Below are 20,383 nucleotides of genomic sequence, written 5' to 3'. Positions count from 1 at the left end.
TCCATCCATCCATTTATATACCATCCATCCATCCATCCATCCATTTATATACCATCCATCCATTTATATACCATCCATCCATCCATCCATCCATCCGTCCATTTATATACCATCCATCCATCCATTTATATACTATTCATCCATCCATCCGTCCATTTATATACCATCCATCTATCCATCCATACTATCCATCCATCTATCCATCCATCAATCCCCTCGTCTACCCACCCACTCGTCCATCCTCCATTTATATACCATCCGTCCGTCCGTCCGTCCGTCCGTCCATCCATCCATCACACAAACACACACAGAGAATTGCCATGGGTCTGAAGCATCCCAAAAAGGCTGGGCACAATGCAGAACCTTAGTAATTCTCCTGTAGTAATTCTGCTTCTTTGAGAAAAATTATGTACAGGCTATTAAAGAAAATGCTTTAATATACCTTAATGTTTCTTTTTTCAGAAGATACGGTTTTAATGAATTTCACAATAAAGACAAAATTGTGGCTCAATAATTTTATTGATATATTCATTTCCCAGGTTTCAGTGACTCCAGAGCATTTAATCCATGCATCATTTATCACCATGAAGTGACAACGAATCATACTTTCCTCAGCATCTTCTGTAACATTTAATACAACAGAATCATTTAGAATGTCTAAACATCCAAGTAGGTCCTTTGCTGAGTAAGTTCTCCGGGTGTGTTACATGACAGCATCATATACGTTACATAATCCCACCAGTGAACATCAGATATCATTATGACTAATCTCACATGCAAAGTTTGCCAACACCCTGAGTGTACAAGATGGTATGAACAGAGCCATTTTACAAGATACGCATACACAGCATATAGGAGAGCTTGGAATCAGCACGGTTACTGTACAGCACAGCGTTGCTTTAAAATTTTGTGTCACACTTTGTTTAAAATGTAGAGTTACTGGGGTTTGCCTGGCCTGCATAGTACAACAATGGACGGTAGCATCACTGCAATGTTATCAGTTCCCCGTTTTAGAGTTTTGTAGTAGTATCAATTAGACAGAATTGTAACCCTTTATTTTTCTTTCTCCTTGTTCATCTGGCGCTTGTGTCGACGCCTTAAGCAGACAGTAGGAGTCGCTACTGCTGCCAATTCTTTCTGTGGTGGGCTGGGCCAGTGGTACGGTGGTGCCCATAAAGTTAGTACAGCTAATGTGATTTGAAAATATATAAATTAAAGTGAACACATTTAATTCAGCCTAAATATTATTATTTTAATATAATACATATTATATAAAGAAGTACAGACATTAGCTAGGTGTTCATTTGTATTATTAGCAGTAGAAGTGACTTACAAGATTAAATTTTCTGACATCTTAAAGGTAATATTGGTAATTAGTGAATATGTGCCATCGTTTACGGGTGTAACTTAAGTGTAATTAAAGTAGCTTAAATACACTTTAGTGTACTCTAGTGCACCATGTAGCTACAGTAGCTTGCCCAACATTGCTAAGGGCCTTGCCAGTGATACAGTATTATGAACAATTGTAATAAATACGTAAATGACGGCATGTATTTGCAAGCCTTTACTTTGTTTGCTGTAGAAGTATATTTAATATTTGTGAACCCCACATAACTTACAGATCACACTCAACACAGATACAAACAGTCAGTTTGCTGGTCATTTATGCTTTCACAGCAAATGCAAAACATCTTATAAAGCTGCTACAAGCCTCGTGTTTTGTACCATTCATTAACGCTACAGATTATACAGGAATATAAATATCACTATGACCGCAGTATTACAGTTGCCTTCCCTGGCAATGACAACAGTGAAATCTTTAGAAATGGAATACCTATGGCTAAAAGGCAAAGCTCGATTCTATGTATAACTACTTTTCTGATCAAATCATATCGGTGCTTGTTCTCCGTTTTCCAGAGCGCAGACAGGTTGGAGAACTGGAACTGAGGCACGACAGACGAAGGATGAATCCATTCCTTTAAATGAAAGCCATGATGTGAAGATACCCTAGAAAAAAGAAGCAGAATTGTCAGAAGCAGAGTTTGACTGAAACGACTGAGATTAATGTACAGACTCGAAACTCTCCATTAACTTTGGAGCTGACCAGTGTGCCCAGACAAAAACAGCAACCCAACTACTGCCTCAATTTAGCCACTACTTACCTGTTGCACTAGACAGTAAGCTTGTCCATGCTTGGTCCGAGACTCTGGATGAGCGTTGAGTCTGCAGCAGCACTGCTGAAGCTCTGGATCAGGTTTTTGTTCAGATCCCCTGCTTTAGGATATGCAGCGTGGCCGGTTAGACGCAGCAGATCCAGAGCCTGAGCGCTCTCGTACATGGGAGAAAATTCCTGGATCAGATCCTCTCTGGACACTGGGCTGAAACAGGAGTAAACATCTTATATTGTCATAAACATTGGCATTGATTCTGACATGCATATACTGTAGTGACTATGATGGGAGACGGCTTACCTGACGTCCATGGACTGGACGCCATCTGATAGGTCATCTGCTGCACTACACTTGGCTTCGAGTGGCTCCAGGGTTATCATAGGTGAGCCAGCAGGTGATGGGAATTCATTGGTCTTTAACACCGAAATCCCAATGGAGGGACCGTTAGTCTGAGCAGCATCTATCAGAAGAATGACACTGTGTTATTACATATTTGAAGCTGCAGTATGTACCTGTAGGATTTGGGGACCATTCTGGATCTTGGTAAGAGACCACTGTTTCATGTACTTTTATGGGATAAGCCAAACTGGCCCTATTTATACAGACACAGACTTTTGAATTCAATAAGTATTTGAGTACATAATGATGTGGTACCAATCTGTAATAATGTATGTTGCCCCAAAACACAAAACTAAAAATAATCATAATAATAATGTAATCCTATGGCAAAAAGTATGTGGACACCCGTGCTAATAAATTGGGTTTAAGCCACGCCTATTGCTAGTAGGTGTACTATTAAGCAGTTACAAGCTGGATTTCAGTTCTATTTTCTGCATTTTATACAATGATTTGCACTTACCTCTAGACTCCAGCAGTGTTTCTGAAACCGGCTGGATCAGGGGTGAGCTGGGCTCGATGTGCAGCTCATCCTTCTGTTCAAGAATAAAGTGTGCAACAATCAAAAAAATAAGTCTGATACCTGAGATTTCTTCTGAGATCTTATTCTTGTGTTTATGGATCTTACCTTTGGTTCTGTATCAGTCTTTCTGGTCCTTTTCATGATTTCTTCAATCCGCTGTGAAAAGAAGAAGTTTAACTAAATGTCTGATCCTTTATGTCAACACTATATTACAAATTTGGGTTAAGGTTTGAAGGCTTAAAATACAACAGTGAATAATAGAACAACATTTCTCAACAAGTGATTGCAAGAAATGTGGATATTTTACCATCTACAGTGCATAATATTATCAAAAGACTTAGGAAATCAGCACTGTATTTAAAACCAGAATGATAGATGTCACCACATGGGCTCAGGTATTCTTTGGCCAAACAATGTTCATCGCTGTATCCACAATCGCAAGGAACGTTCGTGCATATTTCCACGTCCTATAACCACATGGCTGCGCAATCAGAGAGTGTACATGCTAGACTGGCTTGCCTGCAGTCCAGATTGGTCTTATGCTCTTATTAGGCTACATAAAATGACACTGTCTAATAGATACATACTGTATGTACTCATGTAAACTGTGAGTGGATTTAACCTAAAACCACAATGTGCAATGTACAAAAACTATTGTAGAGGCATCTAGGTGGCACAGCAGGATATTCCGCTAGCACACTAGCGCTGAGATTCTGAACACCACGGATCAAATCTCGGCTCTGCAGCAGACACTAATTGGCCACCATGTGTGCTGGGTGGGGAAATGACCGCACCAAGTGGGTGGGGTCTTTAAATATGCATACTCATAATGGAGGACTGTCTGTGGCCAGTATGGGTGTTGAGGGTCTAATTTGTGCAGAAAAGGGGGGAAAATAGAGGAACGGGTAAGAACCTTCTTTCTCTGCAGTCGCTCCTGCTCCTCCTGCAGTTTCAGCTGCTCTCTGTGCTGTTGCTGTCTCTCAGCCTCCCGCTGTATCCTCTGGAAAGCTTCTTCTCTCTGTTACACACCAAAACCCACAAACATCACCTCTGAATCCATCGAAATTAAGACTTTACGAGTTAATACAGACACTGACCTCCCTGTCCAGCTGGTCCTGCAGGTCTTTCAAACGTCTCGCCTTCTGCCGCTTGTCCTCCTCCTCCTTCTTTCTGCACTCTTCCTCTTGCCTTTGCTTCTCCTCCTCCAGACGCCGGGCCTCCTGCTCCTTCCGCTCCTGTTCCTCCATCTGCTTCCTCTGTAGCTCCTCGGCCCGAAGCCTAACCAGCACATAGAGGAAAATATAAATGGTGCAGCCTCTAAAGCCACAGCAATGTAATGCTTACTTGACTGTGAACAGTGATACATGCTCTAGAAGCCTAGAAGCCAATATTTTCACCTCTCCTCCTCCAGCCGCTGCTTCTCCTCCTGCTCTTTCTGCACCCGGGCGAGGCGGCGTTTCTCAGCCAGCAGTCTGGAGGCCTCCTCAGCATCGGTGGTACCGGCTTTCCCAGTCGGAGTCACTGGAGACTCTGATAAAGACATAAACCAGTTAAAACAGTTTTAATCTAATTTAGTCATTGTTAGTTCTCATTCCGCTAGCACACCAGTGCCGAGATTCTGAACACCTCAGTTTGAATCTCAGCTCTGCCACCAGTCGTCTGGGCGCCATCTAGTGGGCACAATTGGCAGAGCCTGCAGCAGACAATAATTGGCCGTCGTGTCTGCTAGGGCGGGATGACGGGACTAAGTGGGTGGGGTCTTTAAAAGCTGTGTAAGGACCCTGGTTAGCAGATAGAAGCGCCTGTGCAGAAAGCATGGACTTCACAAGGACTGTGCACGGGTTGGAGGAGGCGTAAGCAGCAGTATACCCTCCTGGAATTCATTCGGGGATCCACAGCAGCAGAAGACTAAAGTAAAATTGACTAGAGTAAAACTATAAGCTGGATTTTTATGCTGCTGCTCAGAAAGATGAAGCAGCTGGCTACAAGTGTCTCAAAAGAAGCCCATGTTAGTCCTCACCCTCCTGGCTGTTGAGAAATAATAAAATTAGCCTAGAAGTAAACTGGGTATGAATGAAGTGGGAAAAATGGTCATATATTCGTTTTTTAGCCGCTGAAGTGTCCAGTCATGGCCTTACCAAGTTCTCTGCTCGTAGATTTGGGGATCTTCTCTGTTCTGGAGGTCTTCCTCTCTAGAGTGCTAGAGCCTTTAAATTCACCTCCTTTCTCATCTATGTCCCATCTCTTATTGCTGTCGGCACCAGGGGTCATGGCTTTGTGCCTCATGGGTGAGGTGGGAAACAGCCCAGGTGAACAGGGAGACTGAAGACGACTTTTACATGACTTGGACCTTTAGAAGCGAACAGAATGAAAAGGGGGAGTTTAGGGAACCAGTGGAGATAATGTTTAGAAGATGAAGAAGGTAATCTGAGTGGAAAAACTTCAGATCTGTATAATAAGGCGTTTAATACAGAAAACAGTTTGGGTTCGGATGCTGAAACCTTTTAGGTGTGCCGGATTTCTTGCTGCTCTTAGTTGGTGTCATGGGAGATTCCAGATGCTTCGCTGAGGAGTCGTTCTCAGTGTTATTGAAGACTTTCTCCCCGTTTTGCTTCTCTGCCTGCATTTAAAAACACACGACAAACTTTAAATGTAAAAATAAAATATTGGCAAGAAATATTGCAAGATTTTGGCAGCCTAGAGCTATGCAAACTAGACACGCTGAGATCAGATAAGTACTGTTGCTAGGAAACCGTCTCCTCTGTGCTTTGCATCCTGCAGTCTGGGTACCAGATTTAAATCTAAAACAATCACTCTACCGAGGACCGACCGACCTGAGGGGTTTTGGGAGTGGTGGCGACACCGTGAGATTCCTCTGATGCTCTGGATGAAGCGATGGTCTTCCTGCGCTCAGATCTGCTGGGAGATGCTTTGTAAGGTGACCTGTGGGGGCTGGGCGAGGCTAAATAGGAACAAAGACAAGAAAGAAAAGGCAGGGTCAGGATACAGGAGAGGCGAGAAAGCATGATGAGTTATGTTCAGCAGTGGACGACCTTCAGGCTCACCTCTTCCTGTTTGAGCTAGAGCAGCAGAGGAGGGTGAGGAGGAAAGGCAGTCGATCAGGTCTGAATCTGGACACCCTGGTGGTTTCATGAAATCTGGTACTGCAGGGAGGAGGGTATTTAGTTCAGGCAAACATTAACATGACAAACAAACTACCAAGCTTGAGAGAACGACCTAAATTGCACCTAAAACAAACTGAACAGGATCTGCCATGAAAGAAGTGATGTCTAAAATGTATCAATAGAAAACACTGGTCATTTAAATTACCTATATAGAAACTATTCCTTTGTGGAAATTTTTATTATTTAGTGTTTTATTATTAGTGTTTGCAAATGTATTCACCTGGCATCAAAAGACCAAAACCATGGTTTAAACTATACAATAATATTCTTTATAAGTGCAGTTGGTGCAAAACTGAGTCAGTACCACAATCCTGTCTAACTCAAACATTAAAAAAATAAACTTGCACACGAATGCCCCCATATGGAGGCTTTATGTTACATCTTGTAAACCACAGTGGCACCAGATTGCCTCTATTTTTTATTCATTAAGCATGTTTTGCTTTGTGTTTCCTTCTGATGCATCGTTTGTGTTGCCTGGGTTGCTTGAAAAAAACCCTGATGTAGAGAACTAGGTTTGAGGTTTGTAGTTTCCTTTTCTTAAGTCTCTGTGCATCAAGTTCATAATCATTCAATTTAAAGGCTATTGGACATGACGCTGTGGTTTCTGAATGAAATAACACATCTACCCACCATGCTTGGATGACAAACATCGTAGATCTGCTTATTTTATGCTACTCAGTGACTCCAAATGCCCTCCAATGGTGGGAATAATTAAAGACATAATTGTCACCACTGACATGATAAAAAACTCAGTTTAACTACTTGAAGCACTGCTACTTTCAGCATTTAGTAGATGCTATTATCCAAAACGACTTACAGTACTGTGACAGTATGCTGTCTGAGCAATTGGGGGTAAAGGGCCTTGTTTAAGGGCCCAACAGTGGAAACCTGCCAGTAGTGGGTCTTGAGCCAATGACATTCTGATTACTAGTCCAGTACCTTAACCACTAGGCTTTACCTTCCCTGTATTTCTGCATCTCCTGTGACATAGATTTGGTACCAGGAATTGTCACTGGTCCCTGATAGTGGTATCAATCCCCAAAATGATTCTATCATGCCAACTCAAGTTATTATTTTGCTAGACGTAAACTATAATAAATAAAATCTTATTTGTTTGTGCCTCGATCAGTTTATTTACACGACCCATCTTTTAAATCTGATACATAAATATGAATTGGAATGTAAAGGATTTAAAAGCCAGGCTAATGGTGCTGTGATCTCATATAATCAAGTTTGGTCTGATGGAATTAAAGTACATTTTCGCCCTTCCAGCCTGAGCCTATAACAAAATCAGCATTCAAAGCTGATCTTCCATACACTCTGTCCTAATGATGAACGATTCATGCTGGGTTTTAATCCCGAACGGTGTCAAATTTCACAGAGACACACGATCTCCATCCATCCGGGTCTATATTTCATACCATGGAGATGTAAAACCTGGTGATTCGTGACCATGCACACCAAACACTAACACATTACAGACCTACGTCACACCACGGCACACCACAGCAATCCTGATGAACACATGATCAGTATCCATGCACGCGCACGCACGCACACACACACACACACACACACACACACACACACACACACACACACACACACACACTGTGGTTGATTGAATACATCCAAGCGATGAGGACACGACAATAAAAGCAGCAGAAGCGAAGCTCAGTACCAGCTCTGGATTGGTTTCCTGGAGGGAGAGGGGCAAGCCGATTGGCTGGGACTGAAAGAGCAGCGGAAGAGAACAGCTTGATTTTAGGATCACCTATGGAGCAGTTGACGCACAGCAGAGAAAGCACAGGTTCATGCATTTTACTTAATAAAAAACAGCATCATGTGACCTGGTAGCCTTGGTTCGACCCTTGTGGTGGAAAGTTTAGTGAAAATACACTGATCAGCCATAACATTAAAACCACCTCCTTGTTTCTACACTCACTGTCCATTTTATCAGCTCCACTTACCATATAGAAGCACTTTGTAGTTCTACAATTACATCCTTGAGGCTAAGAGGTAACATATTACAAAACGCTACCGTTACCTGGATGGCAATAATTTACACTGGTATGTTTATCCAGGTTCAAAAAGCTCCCAAGTGAATATAATTTCAATCTGCTGTGTTTTTTTTTGTTTTTTTTTACAGTTGATACGTGTTCTGTCCGACAAAAGAAATGAAACGAAACATCTTAATAAAATATTCATACATCTGGGTCTGGGTGGACAGAACGAGCCTGATGGAAAGAGCTAGAGCTCTTGTGGTGGAGCGGCTGAATGTTTTTCGAGCAAAGCTTCATGGGTAATACGATCTGCTTCTACTAAACAGCCTGAAGTTCAGTGCGTCTATCATGCTGATGATCTGTGCAGGTTATCTGAGAGCAGGTTCTTCTAGAAACAACCGCAGCCTGGACCATGATCAATAAATATGTCTATGGGTTTTCTATTCTATTTAAGCATTTTTCATCCAAGGTTTTCATCCTTTTCTTGCAGGTTAGTCATATCCAGTTACCCTGGTTATATCTGGCCACTACTGCTGCAGACCCGTGTGCAGTTGCCAACCGCTTCTTTTCACCCGCACAGAGCAGATTTACACATGGATCAGTATCGCCTCATAACGAAGAGTCGTGCACTGATCTCTATTATCTCCCGTCTCTATGCAGGTGCCATCAGTGATGAGCCCTCCCACCCAACAGACGTTATCCAATCAGGTCGGTTCACATGAATAACTCATATATAGTCAGCTCATTTTATGAATTCTAATACGATCACCAACCATTTTGTGCTATTTTACTGTATGAGCTACTGCTGCAATGTGGATGCACTTTGATGGTATACAGTTAGTGACTGACTCTAACTTTTGTCCCCCTCATTGGACCCGCACTGACCAGATATTATTAGGGTGGTTGACCTTATTCAGCCTTAAAATTACACTCACGTGATAGTATGTGTTGTTGTGATCGGAATGTATCAGGTGCAGCAGTGTTGTTGGGATTTTTAAACACCTTGACGTAAGTAAGCCAATATACTGTATATATGTAGTGTCATGTGATTAGAAATCGTCCAATGATAAAAGGCTAGAGATAGAATAACATACATTGTGCATGAATAAGGAAAATAGCTCCGCCTACACCTACTAATAAGGGATGGGTTTCTAATAATCCCAACAACACTGCTGTACCTGATACAGTGATATGTCACTATGTTAGTCTCAATGCGGTGCCGAGAATAGTCCACCACCCAGATATCATTGGGTCAGTGGGGTGCTATTGTGGGCCAACCACCGGGCAATTTATTGGGTCATTTATTACCGGGCCACACAGAAAGAATAAATAATTCAATTTTTTTATGTTTTATTGACAATCACACTAAAAAAACAAGTTGTCTTTTAATAACATCCGTCTGTTGCTCTTTGACGCAGGATTTTCTGCAGTGGCGGCAACCGAAACAAAGTTACGGATGAGACTGGACATAAGGAACACACTTCGGGTGTTATTGTCTCCTATCACCCCTAGGTGGGAGCGTGATTTTCCATCATTGGTGAGTAGTATTGTTATGCACTTTGTGTTTTTTATTATGCTTGTTATAATCCTCCCGCTCCTGCCGGTCTGTGAAACTATATCTTGTATGAAACTGTGGTGCAAAAAAAGTTGGGGACCGCTGATCTACAGTCAGTTATTACAGTCAGTATATAAGGTCAACCAGATGGATGCCAGATAGGTCTGGGTGTATTTAGCTCAAACCTGTGTAGAAATAGCAGCTTGTTTTTGATTCATTAAGGTCATTATTAATGCACCACAGATTTTGGGAAGGTGGGTGGGTGCTTCTGTATCGCCCCCTGTCTACCAGCCATCGTGTTGTGGAAAAACACAGCCTGATTTACTTTATATGCTGAAGAGATGCACTCAGAATAAAAGCCAGTGCTGGAGGAATCAGGGAAATTTCAGGCTGACTGAGCAGAGCGGCGTTTACCTTCCCCACAGTCGATAACACCAGAGTGCGGGGAGGGAAGGGGGGGCGGTACAGCAATAGTGACACCAGAATTTACTGCGTTTATTCAGCTGCATCGATGTGAAATTTCTCACAGCTAAATCAGCACGATTTGCCTCACAGCTGTATAATCCAGGCTGTATCTCCGACTCGAGGGTGCGCTCGATCTACGCTGCTAAGCTGCGGCTGGATGGAATGACGAAGCGCTCCTTGGAGAGTACGGATATTGGAAAAGCACTGACGCCGTCCTGTTTCTGCTGAAATGCTAGCCATGCAGCTAATATCGTGCTTCCAAACAGGCAGAAAGAGGCATTAAAACAAGGATTTCTGGTGCAAACATTGACGAGTCTATGCAGTGGTACCCAGCGGATGTTGCACCTTTATTTAAAGATGGATATGATGCTGAATGACATGTTTGGCAACCAACCAGATTTAATTAATACAGTTGAAGTCGAACAGTCGTGTTTGGCACGTTGTGTCCTATTTAAAAAGGCCGCATTAATTCCAGCCATCAATGAGAAAAACGCTCGAAAGCAAGTTAGCAAAGCACTACATTCCCCAGAGTGCCTTTCACTAATAAATCATGCACCTCCTGTTTATAGCACCGCATTGATTCCTGGGAATTGAGTCCTCCTGTATGATTCAGATACAGTGACGCTCTCTTTTACTTATCTGTGGCTTTGTCTAATATATAAGGCCCTTCCTTATTCATGTAGCGTTCAAGTGCTTCACGTTTACTGGTTAATCTGCACTATCCTACAGCAATTTAGTTAGCAATCGCTTAGTCAAAATGTCTAAGATGTCAAAGTAAAGCAGCTAAAAACACGACTCGGGTGACTGAGTCTAAAAACTAACAACCAATCCTGTGGACACAGAGGTGAGGGGGTCAAAACACGGACGAGTATTTTCATCTTTGAGACCGTCGCTGGATGTTCTAGGTTTACATTCAACCGTTAAGGTAGCTGTGCTGTATATTGTAGCTTCCATTTATTCTGTCACTCGATTTATGAGTGTAATTTAATGACCGCTGTGAAATGTGACACTTTTCTTTAAAAATCAGTGAAATCTGTGATCTGTGAATTTATTACGGCCCTAATAAAAAATGCGGGCACTTGGGTGGCACAGCAGCTCAGCAGCAGCTAGCTGGATTCTAAAGATCGATTCTCGGGAGTACCGCTGGCCTGGCCTGGCACTCAACAGACACAACCGGCTGTTGCAACAGCGACTCCTACTGTCTGGTCAGAGGCAGTCGTAGCCTAGCAGTTAAGGTACTGGACTAGTGATCAAAAGGTTGCTGGTGCCAACTGCCAGGTTGTCACAGTTGGGCCCTTGAGCAAGGCCCTTAATCCTCAATTGCTTAGATTGCTTGTATACTGTCACAATCCTGTAAGTCGCTTTAGATAAATGGCGGAGGTGTGAGCTAGCCAGCAACCCTCCACAGCCAGGGTAGGTGTCGCCAAATAAATAGTGCACATTTTGGGACGCAAAAGAAGCAGAGCACAACTCTGGGACAACATGTCAAACCCCCTCCAGACATTTATCTATCTTTATCCTGGTCAGGGTTGTAGTGGGTGCGGTACCATCCATACATAACAAAAGAAAAACACCCACTCACTCACATCTAAGTGGAATTAGGAACAACCGTCATCCTGTTATATGTTGTAGGGAGGTCGGAGAAAGCAGTGCAACTCTGGGAGAACATGTCAAACCCCCTCCAGACATTTATTTATCTTTATCCTGGTCAGGGTTGTAGTGGGTGCAGTACCATCCATATATAACAAAAGAAAAACACCCACTCACTCACATCTAAGTGGAATTAGGAACAACCGTCATCCTGTTATATGTTGTAGGGAGGTCGGAGAAAGCAGTGCAACTCTGGGAGAACATGTCAAACCCATTCCAGACATTTATTTATCTTTATCCTGGTCAGGGTTGTAGTGGGTGCGGTACCATCCATATATAACAAAAGAAAAACACCCACTCACTCACATCTAAGTGGAATTAGGAACAACAGTCATCCTGTTATATGTTTTAGGGAGGTGCAAGGAACCAGAGCACAACTCTGGGAGAACATGTCAAACCCATTCCAGACATTTATTCATCTTTATCCTGGTCAGGGTTGTAGTGGGTGCGGTACCATCCATATATAACAAAAGAAAAACACCCACTCACTCACATCTAAGTGGAATTAGGAACAACAGTCATCCTGTTATATGTTTTAGGGAGGTCGGAGAAAGCAGTGCAACTCTGGGAGAACATGTCAAACCCCCTCCAGACATTTATTTATCTTTATCCTGGTCAGGGTTGTGGTGGGTCTGATTCTTTGTGCAAAAGGAAAGAGCACACACACACACACAATTAGTAGCAAGGCTTTGGACTTGTGGGAGGAAACTGAACACCGACAGAGGGAGAACATGCAAACTCTACACAAAAGCCCAAGCCTTTATTGCTGTGAGGTGGCAGCGCTACCCACTGCGCCACCGTGCCACCCATGGACCAGTGGTATCATATAATCGAACTAAATCATCAGACCTTCCACAGTTGGAACATTATTTTTCTAACCCTACTTGAACCTGTCAGATGTCAGAGAGATTAACAGTGTTATTGGATGTTATAGATTTTATGTTATTAGATAAAAGGTTCTAATAACGTTCTTTGATTGATGGGTCACACCCAGCTAGACCCAAAAATCCCAAACCCAGCAATGTGCTACAACCAAAGTAAAAAAGCACTGTACATATTAAAATCCTGCTGTTAGGTATGTATACAAACACAGAAAAGACTGTCTGATCCTCTACCTGCTTATACTGGCATTAAAAACCCCAAAACATTAATTTCACTGCATTTTCCTCACGAAGCCTCATCACCGTCGCAACGACGTGCTCAGACACACACACGGAACACCTCTGCAGGCTTTTTCGACCCGAATTCTCCCCTGCAATGCAGCCTACACACCCTCCCTCCCTCCCAGCCCTCCCCCGTAATCAGACTCACCCTCGCAGGCTCGGGCCGGGCCTCCCCACGTCCAGCGTTTGGGTCTCTGCTCCAGCGGCGGTCCGCGTTCCCCCGAGCGCCTCATCAGTGCCTCCAGGTGCTCCTGCTCGTTCCGTTCCAAAACAGGGAAGAAGAGACTCTCTGTTACTGAGCTGTCACTGCGGCGGCGTGAGGATGGAGACCAGGCCGGCTGCTCCATGCCAACCGCCTCTGCTCTCCCTCACACACGCACACACACACGTATACACACACACACACACAGAACTGCTTTGCTGGTAAATAAGGGCCCTGCCCTACACTTCTGTATGTGTGTCTCTCTGCTAGTCTCTCTCTCTCTCTCTCTCTCTCTCTCTCTTTCTCTCTCTCTCTCTCTCTCTCTCTCTCTCTCTCTCTCTCTCTCTCTCTCTCTCTCTCTCTCTCTTTCTCTCAGGTGACGGAGTGCATCCAAACGAGTACGCAGCCAGACAACCAGCCAGAAAACCACGCCCCTACCCCCCTCCTCGATCAGCACCAGCTGTATCTGTGGTAATGATACAGGCCGGATCTGGCTAACGGGAACTCGCTGTAACTCAATCCTCTCTCCGTCCAGCTCACGTTTCTCTTCCCAGTTCCTCTGGATTCAACCTGATCTGAACGTACCGCGTCTGTAGCGTACGAGGAATCGCTCGGTCTCATCTGCATGGAGACTAGAAACATAATTCGTCACCCCCATTGGCTGAGGAGAGATGCAGACTAGCACTCGGCCTCCTCTGACACGTTCACTGCACCGGCCAGTGATTCTCACATATGGAGAGTCATGCTATGCCCTATGTGTGTCCTCCACCCCTCACGCTGGTGTCTTAACCAGACAGCAGGGGTCGCATTTCATATTGTGATTTTGGATACTACTACAACAAGAAGGGCTTGGGTTCCATTCCCTGGTGGGCGAGGTCCATACTGTGTGGAGTTTGCATGTTCTTGCATGCTCTTTCTTAGGTCAGAGTGCTAGCTCTGCTATTGGTTAGCTGGGCACCTACGCAGACACATGATTGGCTGTGTGTCTGTAGTGGGAGGAACAATGACCGAAACAGGGTTCCTCATTGCTGGAGCAAGTGTGTTCTCCCACAAGTCCAAAGACATTCAGTTAGAAATGACCCAGTGTGTGTGTGTCTGGGGTGTTTCCTATCTTTCGTCCCTTGAATCAGACCCACCATGACCCTGACCAGAATAAAGCAATGTTAAACAGACAATAAATAAAAGAATTCATTTAATTGTATGTTTTTTTAAATACACGTTTGCGGTCCTTCTTGGCCACAGTGCATGAAGCAGAGACAGTGCACTAGAGGGAATTGGACATGACTAAGCTATATATCCGAGGGAAGGTGGGAGGAGTAGTAGTCGGCCGTGTCTGAGAGACTAAGAGACGCTTATAGTCTGGATTTAGCTCCATCTTATTTCTGATTTTGGACGCTCAAAAAAGCTTAAGGGGAAAAAGATTATCATGTGATGATGAGCAGCGGCGCATCAATGGCTACGCGCTTAATGATGGCATTACAAAGTTGGTACGATGCTTTTGTCAGCTTTACTGTACAACGCTTTATACAGTGGACATCAAAACAAGCATATGGAAACTTCTGACCTCGGCTGTGAGCGCATTGAAAGCGGTGCAGGAATTAGATATAGATTTATCGTGCTGCCACTGCAGCGACAACAAAATCAATGCTTGGCAGGGTTTGGAGTCGTCTAAAGTGAAGCTGAATCTTACAGATGCTGCGCAGGACGCTGGAATGGACCACGGGAATTTATACGTCCAGTGCAATCCGACAGCGTGGACATTATTATTATATTATTATTACATTATTTCCCTTTTAAGACCTTACTAATCACATTCAGCACCTGGTTGCATATTGCTGGTAAACTGCGCTGGATTTGTCGGTGCTAATTGTGATTTAGGAACGTCGATGTACCATGAATAACGGGAACAGTGAGGTCATCCTGCCCTGACGAGCGGTCATTGGGGGGGGGCAGGGGGTTGGGTCACGCAATGACATGCTGTCAATCAATAAACACAATGGAATCCCTCTTTGTTCCCAGACAGTTCAGATGGATTTCATTGTGTTTACTGATTAAAAGCAAACACTGATTCGTAGGGATGTAACGATACACTCTACCCATGATGCAATGCGATTCATTTTTTAAACAAAATTAAATTGAAGACAAATTGTGACAAAGTTTCCTTTAAAATAATAAAAATGCCGCTCAGGTGGCGCAGCGGTAAAAACACATGCTGGAACCAGAGCTGGGATCTCGAATACATCGTATCGAATCTCGACTCTGCCTGTCGGCTAAGGCTGAGCGGCCACATGAACAACGATTGGCCTGTTGTTCAGATATGGGCGGGACTAAGCCGGATGGGGTCTCTCTCTGGTGCAATTATGACTCTGCTGGCTCACTGATGGCGCCTGCACAGAGATGAGAAAAGAGTGCTGTCAGGGTGTGTCTCTCGGTACACGACGCTGAGTTGCACTGCACTCGTCAAAGTGTAGGTGATAAGATGCATACGGCTGCTGCCCACGCGTCGGAGGGGGCGTAGGTTAGCTACGTTCTCCTCAATCAGAGTGGGGATCGGCATTGGTGGAGAGGAAGCGTGACGCAATTGGGCAATTGGACGCGCTAAAAGCATGGCTGGATTACTGACCGGGCCAGTGGGGCCAGCGCCCAGGGGCCCTTGAGGTCAGGGGGCCCCAGGGGGGCCCTGGCCCAAAACATTTTGCGATGCCTATCAACATTTATGATACAATATATTTTTATTTCCGAGGGCCCTCCATTTTAAGGATCCTCTGACTATTAGGGACTTTGACCCCAGGGCCTCGTGGGGCCCCTAGCCATGCTTTTGGGGCCCCTAGCCATGCTTTTGGGCCCTAGCCATGCTTTTGGGGGCCCTAGCCATGCTTTTGGGCCCCTTATGAAAATGGATGAGGCGTTGTGGCACTGCTCTGACTTCGACTTCTGGCTATTAGAGGTCCTAGGAAAGAGGGGGGCATATTTTTAGAGGGCCCTGGTTATGAGAGCCCCTACCAGGGGGCCCTAGAGAAGAGCAGGGCATACCATTAGAGGGCCCTTGATCACGAGGGCCCCTGCTATGGGGCCCTTGACTTCCATAGAAGTCGTTTACCATGGCTCCTTGACTTTCTAGGGACCTACAAATTGCCAGGCAAGCTACCATATTTTATAACAGACGTTTTGTTGCAAATATGCGATTCAGGCCCTTACCTTAATGTTTCTGAATTTGTATTGTTTCAAAATTATTATGTTCAATTTCTCTTAAGCGCAGAGACACAAATTAATTTAGCAATTTTGCAATTATTTAAATTTAAGACAAGCAATTTCAAGCAGTTTGAATGCATACACACACTTAACTGAGCTATTTGATGTTCTTTTCATGCCTGACAATATGTCCAACAGTGAGCTCACTTTAAAGGCTAACTCACTCGCTGCAGCATATCCTTCAGATCTGAACATGAGCCTGGCAGATGAATTGATACAATACAAATCATTCATAACAGAAAAAGAAAAATGTCCTAGTAAAATGCTCAAAACCATGATAAATTTGAATTTACAGTCAACCTTTCCAAATGTCTACTCTTTGCCCAGGGGCCCAGACTATCCTTAATCCGTCCTTGGCTAAAAGGGAGAAAAAGGGGAGAAAATGCATAAACAAAATAAAAAAAATTATAATAAAATAATAAAAATAATGAATTTTAAATAAATAATGAATTTTATTTTTTAGCTAGGTACAAACTATGCAAAGTACTGCTGCACATTTCTTTTTTTGTGTAAAAAAAACTGAATGAAATCCCACATTAAATAAAGAAAGTATCCTCACATGAATACATTTGGCTGGAAAATTCCGAACCTGGCAACCTGTAGTCTCATCAACCAGGTGAGGTGAATAGCGCCAGCACTTTCTGCTGTTTAAAGTGAACATCGATTCATTATACATGTAAAAATAACTTGAATCGTTACACATGTAATCGATTTTTAACCGTCTTGTGGTGCATCGTTACATCGCTACTGATTCGGCAACATTAAGGTTTTACTGCTCAGAGGTCCGGGCTTTGTGTTCCTTACACCAAGTTTACGATCTGAAGTGAATGAAGAGGGGAACTCTGAGAATATAACCCCCCTCTTTTTATTCATAATGAAAAACAAGCATTTAAAAAGCTGTGGAATAAATAGAAAGGAAGTGGGTGTGAGGATTCATCATGGAGAAGAGAAAGGAATGCTGGGTAAATAAATAGGCAGTCAATTAGTCCCATTGGCTGAGGAGAGATGCAGACTAGCACTCGGCCTCCTCTGACACATTCACTGCACCAGTCAGTGATTCTCACATATGGAGAGTCACGCTATGCTCTATGTGAGTCCTCCACCTCTCAGGCTGGTGTCTCGATCAGACAGCAGAGGTCGCATTTCAATTTGTGATTCTGGAAACTACTACAACAAGAAGGGCTTGGGTTTGATTCCCTGGTGGGCGAGGGTCAAGAATTCAATTAGGATGTCGAGGAGTTACAGTCGTGTCATTCGTAACTCCATTTATGCATCTTTGTAACTGGCATTTGATCAGATTGTATTGTATACAGCTCGTAGCATTTCTGGAACTCTGTTAGTTGCAACACTCCTCTATTCACTTTAGAACCAAGCTCATTTTTCAGGTGGATTCAAGGTTTCTGATATTTTGTCCACGCCCAGTAAAAGAAATTAAGAAAGTGAGACAGTTTAAGCTACAAACAGTTCATGTCATATTTATTTACCTTCTCCACTTCACAGAGTTGCCTCTTCCTCTCCTCCACGGCGGCTCGACGGCGCCCTTCTTTCTGCCGCTGCTCCTCCAGGCGCCTCCCACGCTCCTCGACCGAGCGCTCAAACTGTTTCTGGGCTCTGAGCTCCTTCTCCCAGAGCTCCTGCTCCCGAATTGCTTCGTGCACACAAGGGGGACGACTATTATTACCTCTAAATAATGAATAAATCATCATAATGCTTCATTTTTAGATGTATTCCCATTTCTAAAACATACAGAATGTGGACCGGCCCCTACAAGTAAGTGTGATGCCCAAGACCACTTCTTTTTACCTACCAAGGGGTGGAGTCTTAAAGGTTGCTGTATACATGTGAAGAGCCTTACACTGCCATCTGTGATCAACCGCGCACTGTGCAGACGCCTCGACTGGTCAGCAGAGGCCGCTCTTGCCCTCTGCTGACCACAGATAGCAGTGCTAGGCTCTCCACATGTGAGACCCGCCCCTGGCAGGTGAAAAGAAGTGGTCAGCGACTGTGTGTGTGCCGGAGGAGGGCGTGGCAGCCTCAGCCCTCCTCAAATAATCATTTAAAATCTGCATTTATTACAACAGTGCCGGCTGTTTCAGCCTTTGTCCATCCACCTACAGACACACAGCCAATCGTACGTCTGTATAGTCGCCCAGCTGGCTGATAGCAAAGCTGAGACTGAGAACTCGAGAGCTCGAGATCTCAGAACTGGTGGGCTAGTGTGTGTCTGGCAAGATCTATTTTTTCTTCGTTTGAAGACCCCGCCCACTCGGTCCGGTAATTTTCCCACCCAGCAGACACGGTGGCCAATTTGTTTCTGCCGCAGGCACTGCCAATTGTGACCGCTAAATGGCGCCCAACCTACCGGTAGCAGAGCCGAGGTTCGAACCGAGGAGTTCAGAAGACGGTCGATTTTTTATGTGAACGTACCTTGATTTTTCTCGTTCTCCTCCTTCTTTTCTTTGGCTGATTTGGTTTTGTTTTTTAAAGTGCCATCTTAAAAGGAGAAAAAAATTTTTTAATACACAATAATACACACAATTTAATCAAGCATTCCACCATCCACTGAAATGCCGACTTATAATCGCAGTGATTGTCTATTATCAGTAACATGTGAGGTCAAACTGTCCCAAAAACATTAAAAATGATCAAGTATTTACATCAATCTACAAAGATTCAAATTCTCATTCTGTTTTTGGCTTCTCATCTGAGGATGCCAACATATCAGTGCAGGGTTCTGTAGGTATCTACAGGAATGTGTATCCATTACAACACTTATGCTTTATAGAACATCTCATATTACAACAGTGCAGCTCTCACACCCATTCTGCCTGAATACAATGGTAGAGATGTATAGATCCACTGTACACTATAAATGCTCAAATGCACATATTATACATTCATACACATATTCACTGATCATTTTAAGATTACCCAGGATTTCCAGATTATTTAAAAATATGCATTTACATTTTGCTTCCATTGTATGAGTGATTATTACGTCATACTACATACAGTAGTGCATCTCATGATATGCGGTCATCATCATAATGATATTTACAGGGATTCATACAGCAATACAGACATTAAATAGAAATCAAAACACAAACCAGTTGGTTCCACATTCTGTCTATGAATGCACAGTAAAATACACTACACAGTAACTGGTGAGGGATGCAATTTTCCAGATAAATATGTGATGAATATGAGCATCCTGTAAATATCCGACTGGATTGTGTACATTTAATTATCCTACATTAATTACAGTTCTCAGTCATTTAACCCAGTATAATAAACCAGTCATTAATGACACTCCTGCATAAGAACCACCCAGGCTGAAAGAAATGAATTCCCAGTCACTTACTTGCAGGTTTCTCCAGGACTGAAGTCATCTTCCTTTATTATTGTTCCAACAGATTATTAACACATTTACAATGATTTGCTGTGATGATAATACGTTCGTGTTTACATCATATAACGTGGTAAATAAAATGTCAAATACATCCTTCTCTGGAAGTCAGTACAGGAAATCCTATCATCGATCTATTTAGCAGAGAACCGATGTGGAAATTACGCGGAGCCTTTCACTACTGGAGCTGGGAGTCGAACTCAATGAGTCGATTCTCGGTTCATGCGCTATAAACTGGGAGTCGATTCAATTGAATGTAAATAATACGAATAAAAATGTTTAAAAGACAAAAAAAACCATACTCATTGTTTAGGTGGACAATGAAACTGGCTCTTTACTTAAGGAACAATTAAGAAACTTCTGCTACTAATACTGCTAATAATAATAATAATAATAATGATAATAATCGTAA

The 20,383-nt window shown here is 43.4% G+C and overlaps 1 protein-coding gene across 1 annotated transcript; it reads right to left on the bottom strand.

The window, feature by feature from the left end:
* Positions 1–500: 500 nt before the first annotated feature.
* map7d2b (MAP7 domain containing 2b) lies at positions 501–19,977 on the bottom strand. The gene is made up of 16 exons (XM_062985976.1): positions 19,927–19,977; positions 18,993–19,058; positions 18,050–18,213; positions 13,260–13,362; positions 6,156–6,254; positions 5,925–6,052; positions 5,592–5,710; positions 5,229–5,440; positions 4,488–4,620; positions 4,188–4,368; positions 4,004–4,108; positions 3,196–3,246; positions 3,031–3,103; positions 2,472–2,631; positions 2,163–2,378; positions 501–2,007 (listed from the first exon to the last, which is right to left on the bottom strand). Exons 1-15 carry the CDS (start codon positions 19,952–19,954, stop codon positions 2,171–2,173), a joined length of 1,830 nt encoding a protein of 609 aa, XP_062842046.1. The 5' UTR covers positions 19,955–19,977; the 3' UTR covers positions 501–2,007; positions 2,163–2,170.
* Positions 19,978–20,383: the final 406 nt, after the last annotated feature.

The sequence above is a fragment of the Trichomycterus rosablanca genome, chromosome 23 (assembly GCF_030014385.1).
Source record: "Trichomycterus rosablanca isolate fTriRos1 chromosome 23, fTriRos1.hap1, whole genome shotgun sequence".
In the NCBI taxonomy this organism is placed as follows: Eukaryota; Metazoa; Chordata; class Actinopteri; order Siluriformes; family Trichomycteridae; genus Trichomycterus; species Trichomycterus rosablanca.
The sequence above is the reverse complement of the archived record's forward strand: the minus strand, read 5'-3'. Positions and strand labels throughout refer to the sequence as shown.

Excerpts from the sequence above, each read along its gene's own strand:
- map7d2b (XM_062985976.1), bottom strand. The coding sequence starts at position 19,954 with ATGACTTCAGTCCTGGAGAAACCTGCAA. Across the intron at positions 19,059-19,926 it reads AGTCCTGGAGAAACCTGCAA|ATGGCACTTTAAAAAACAAA; the intron begins GTAAGTGACTGG and ends TCTCCTTTTAAG. Across the intron at positions 3,247-4,003 it reads AGCGACTGCAGAGAAAGAAG|CGGATTGAAGAAATCATGAA; the intron begins GTTCTTACCCGT and ends TTCTTTTCACAG.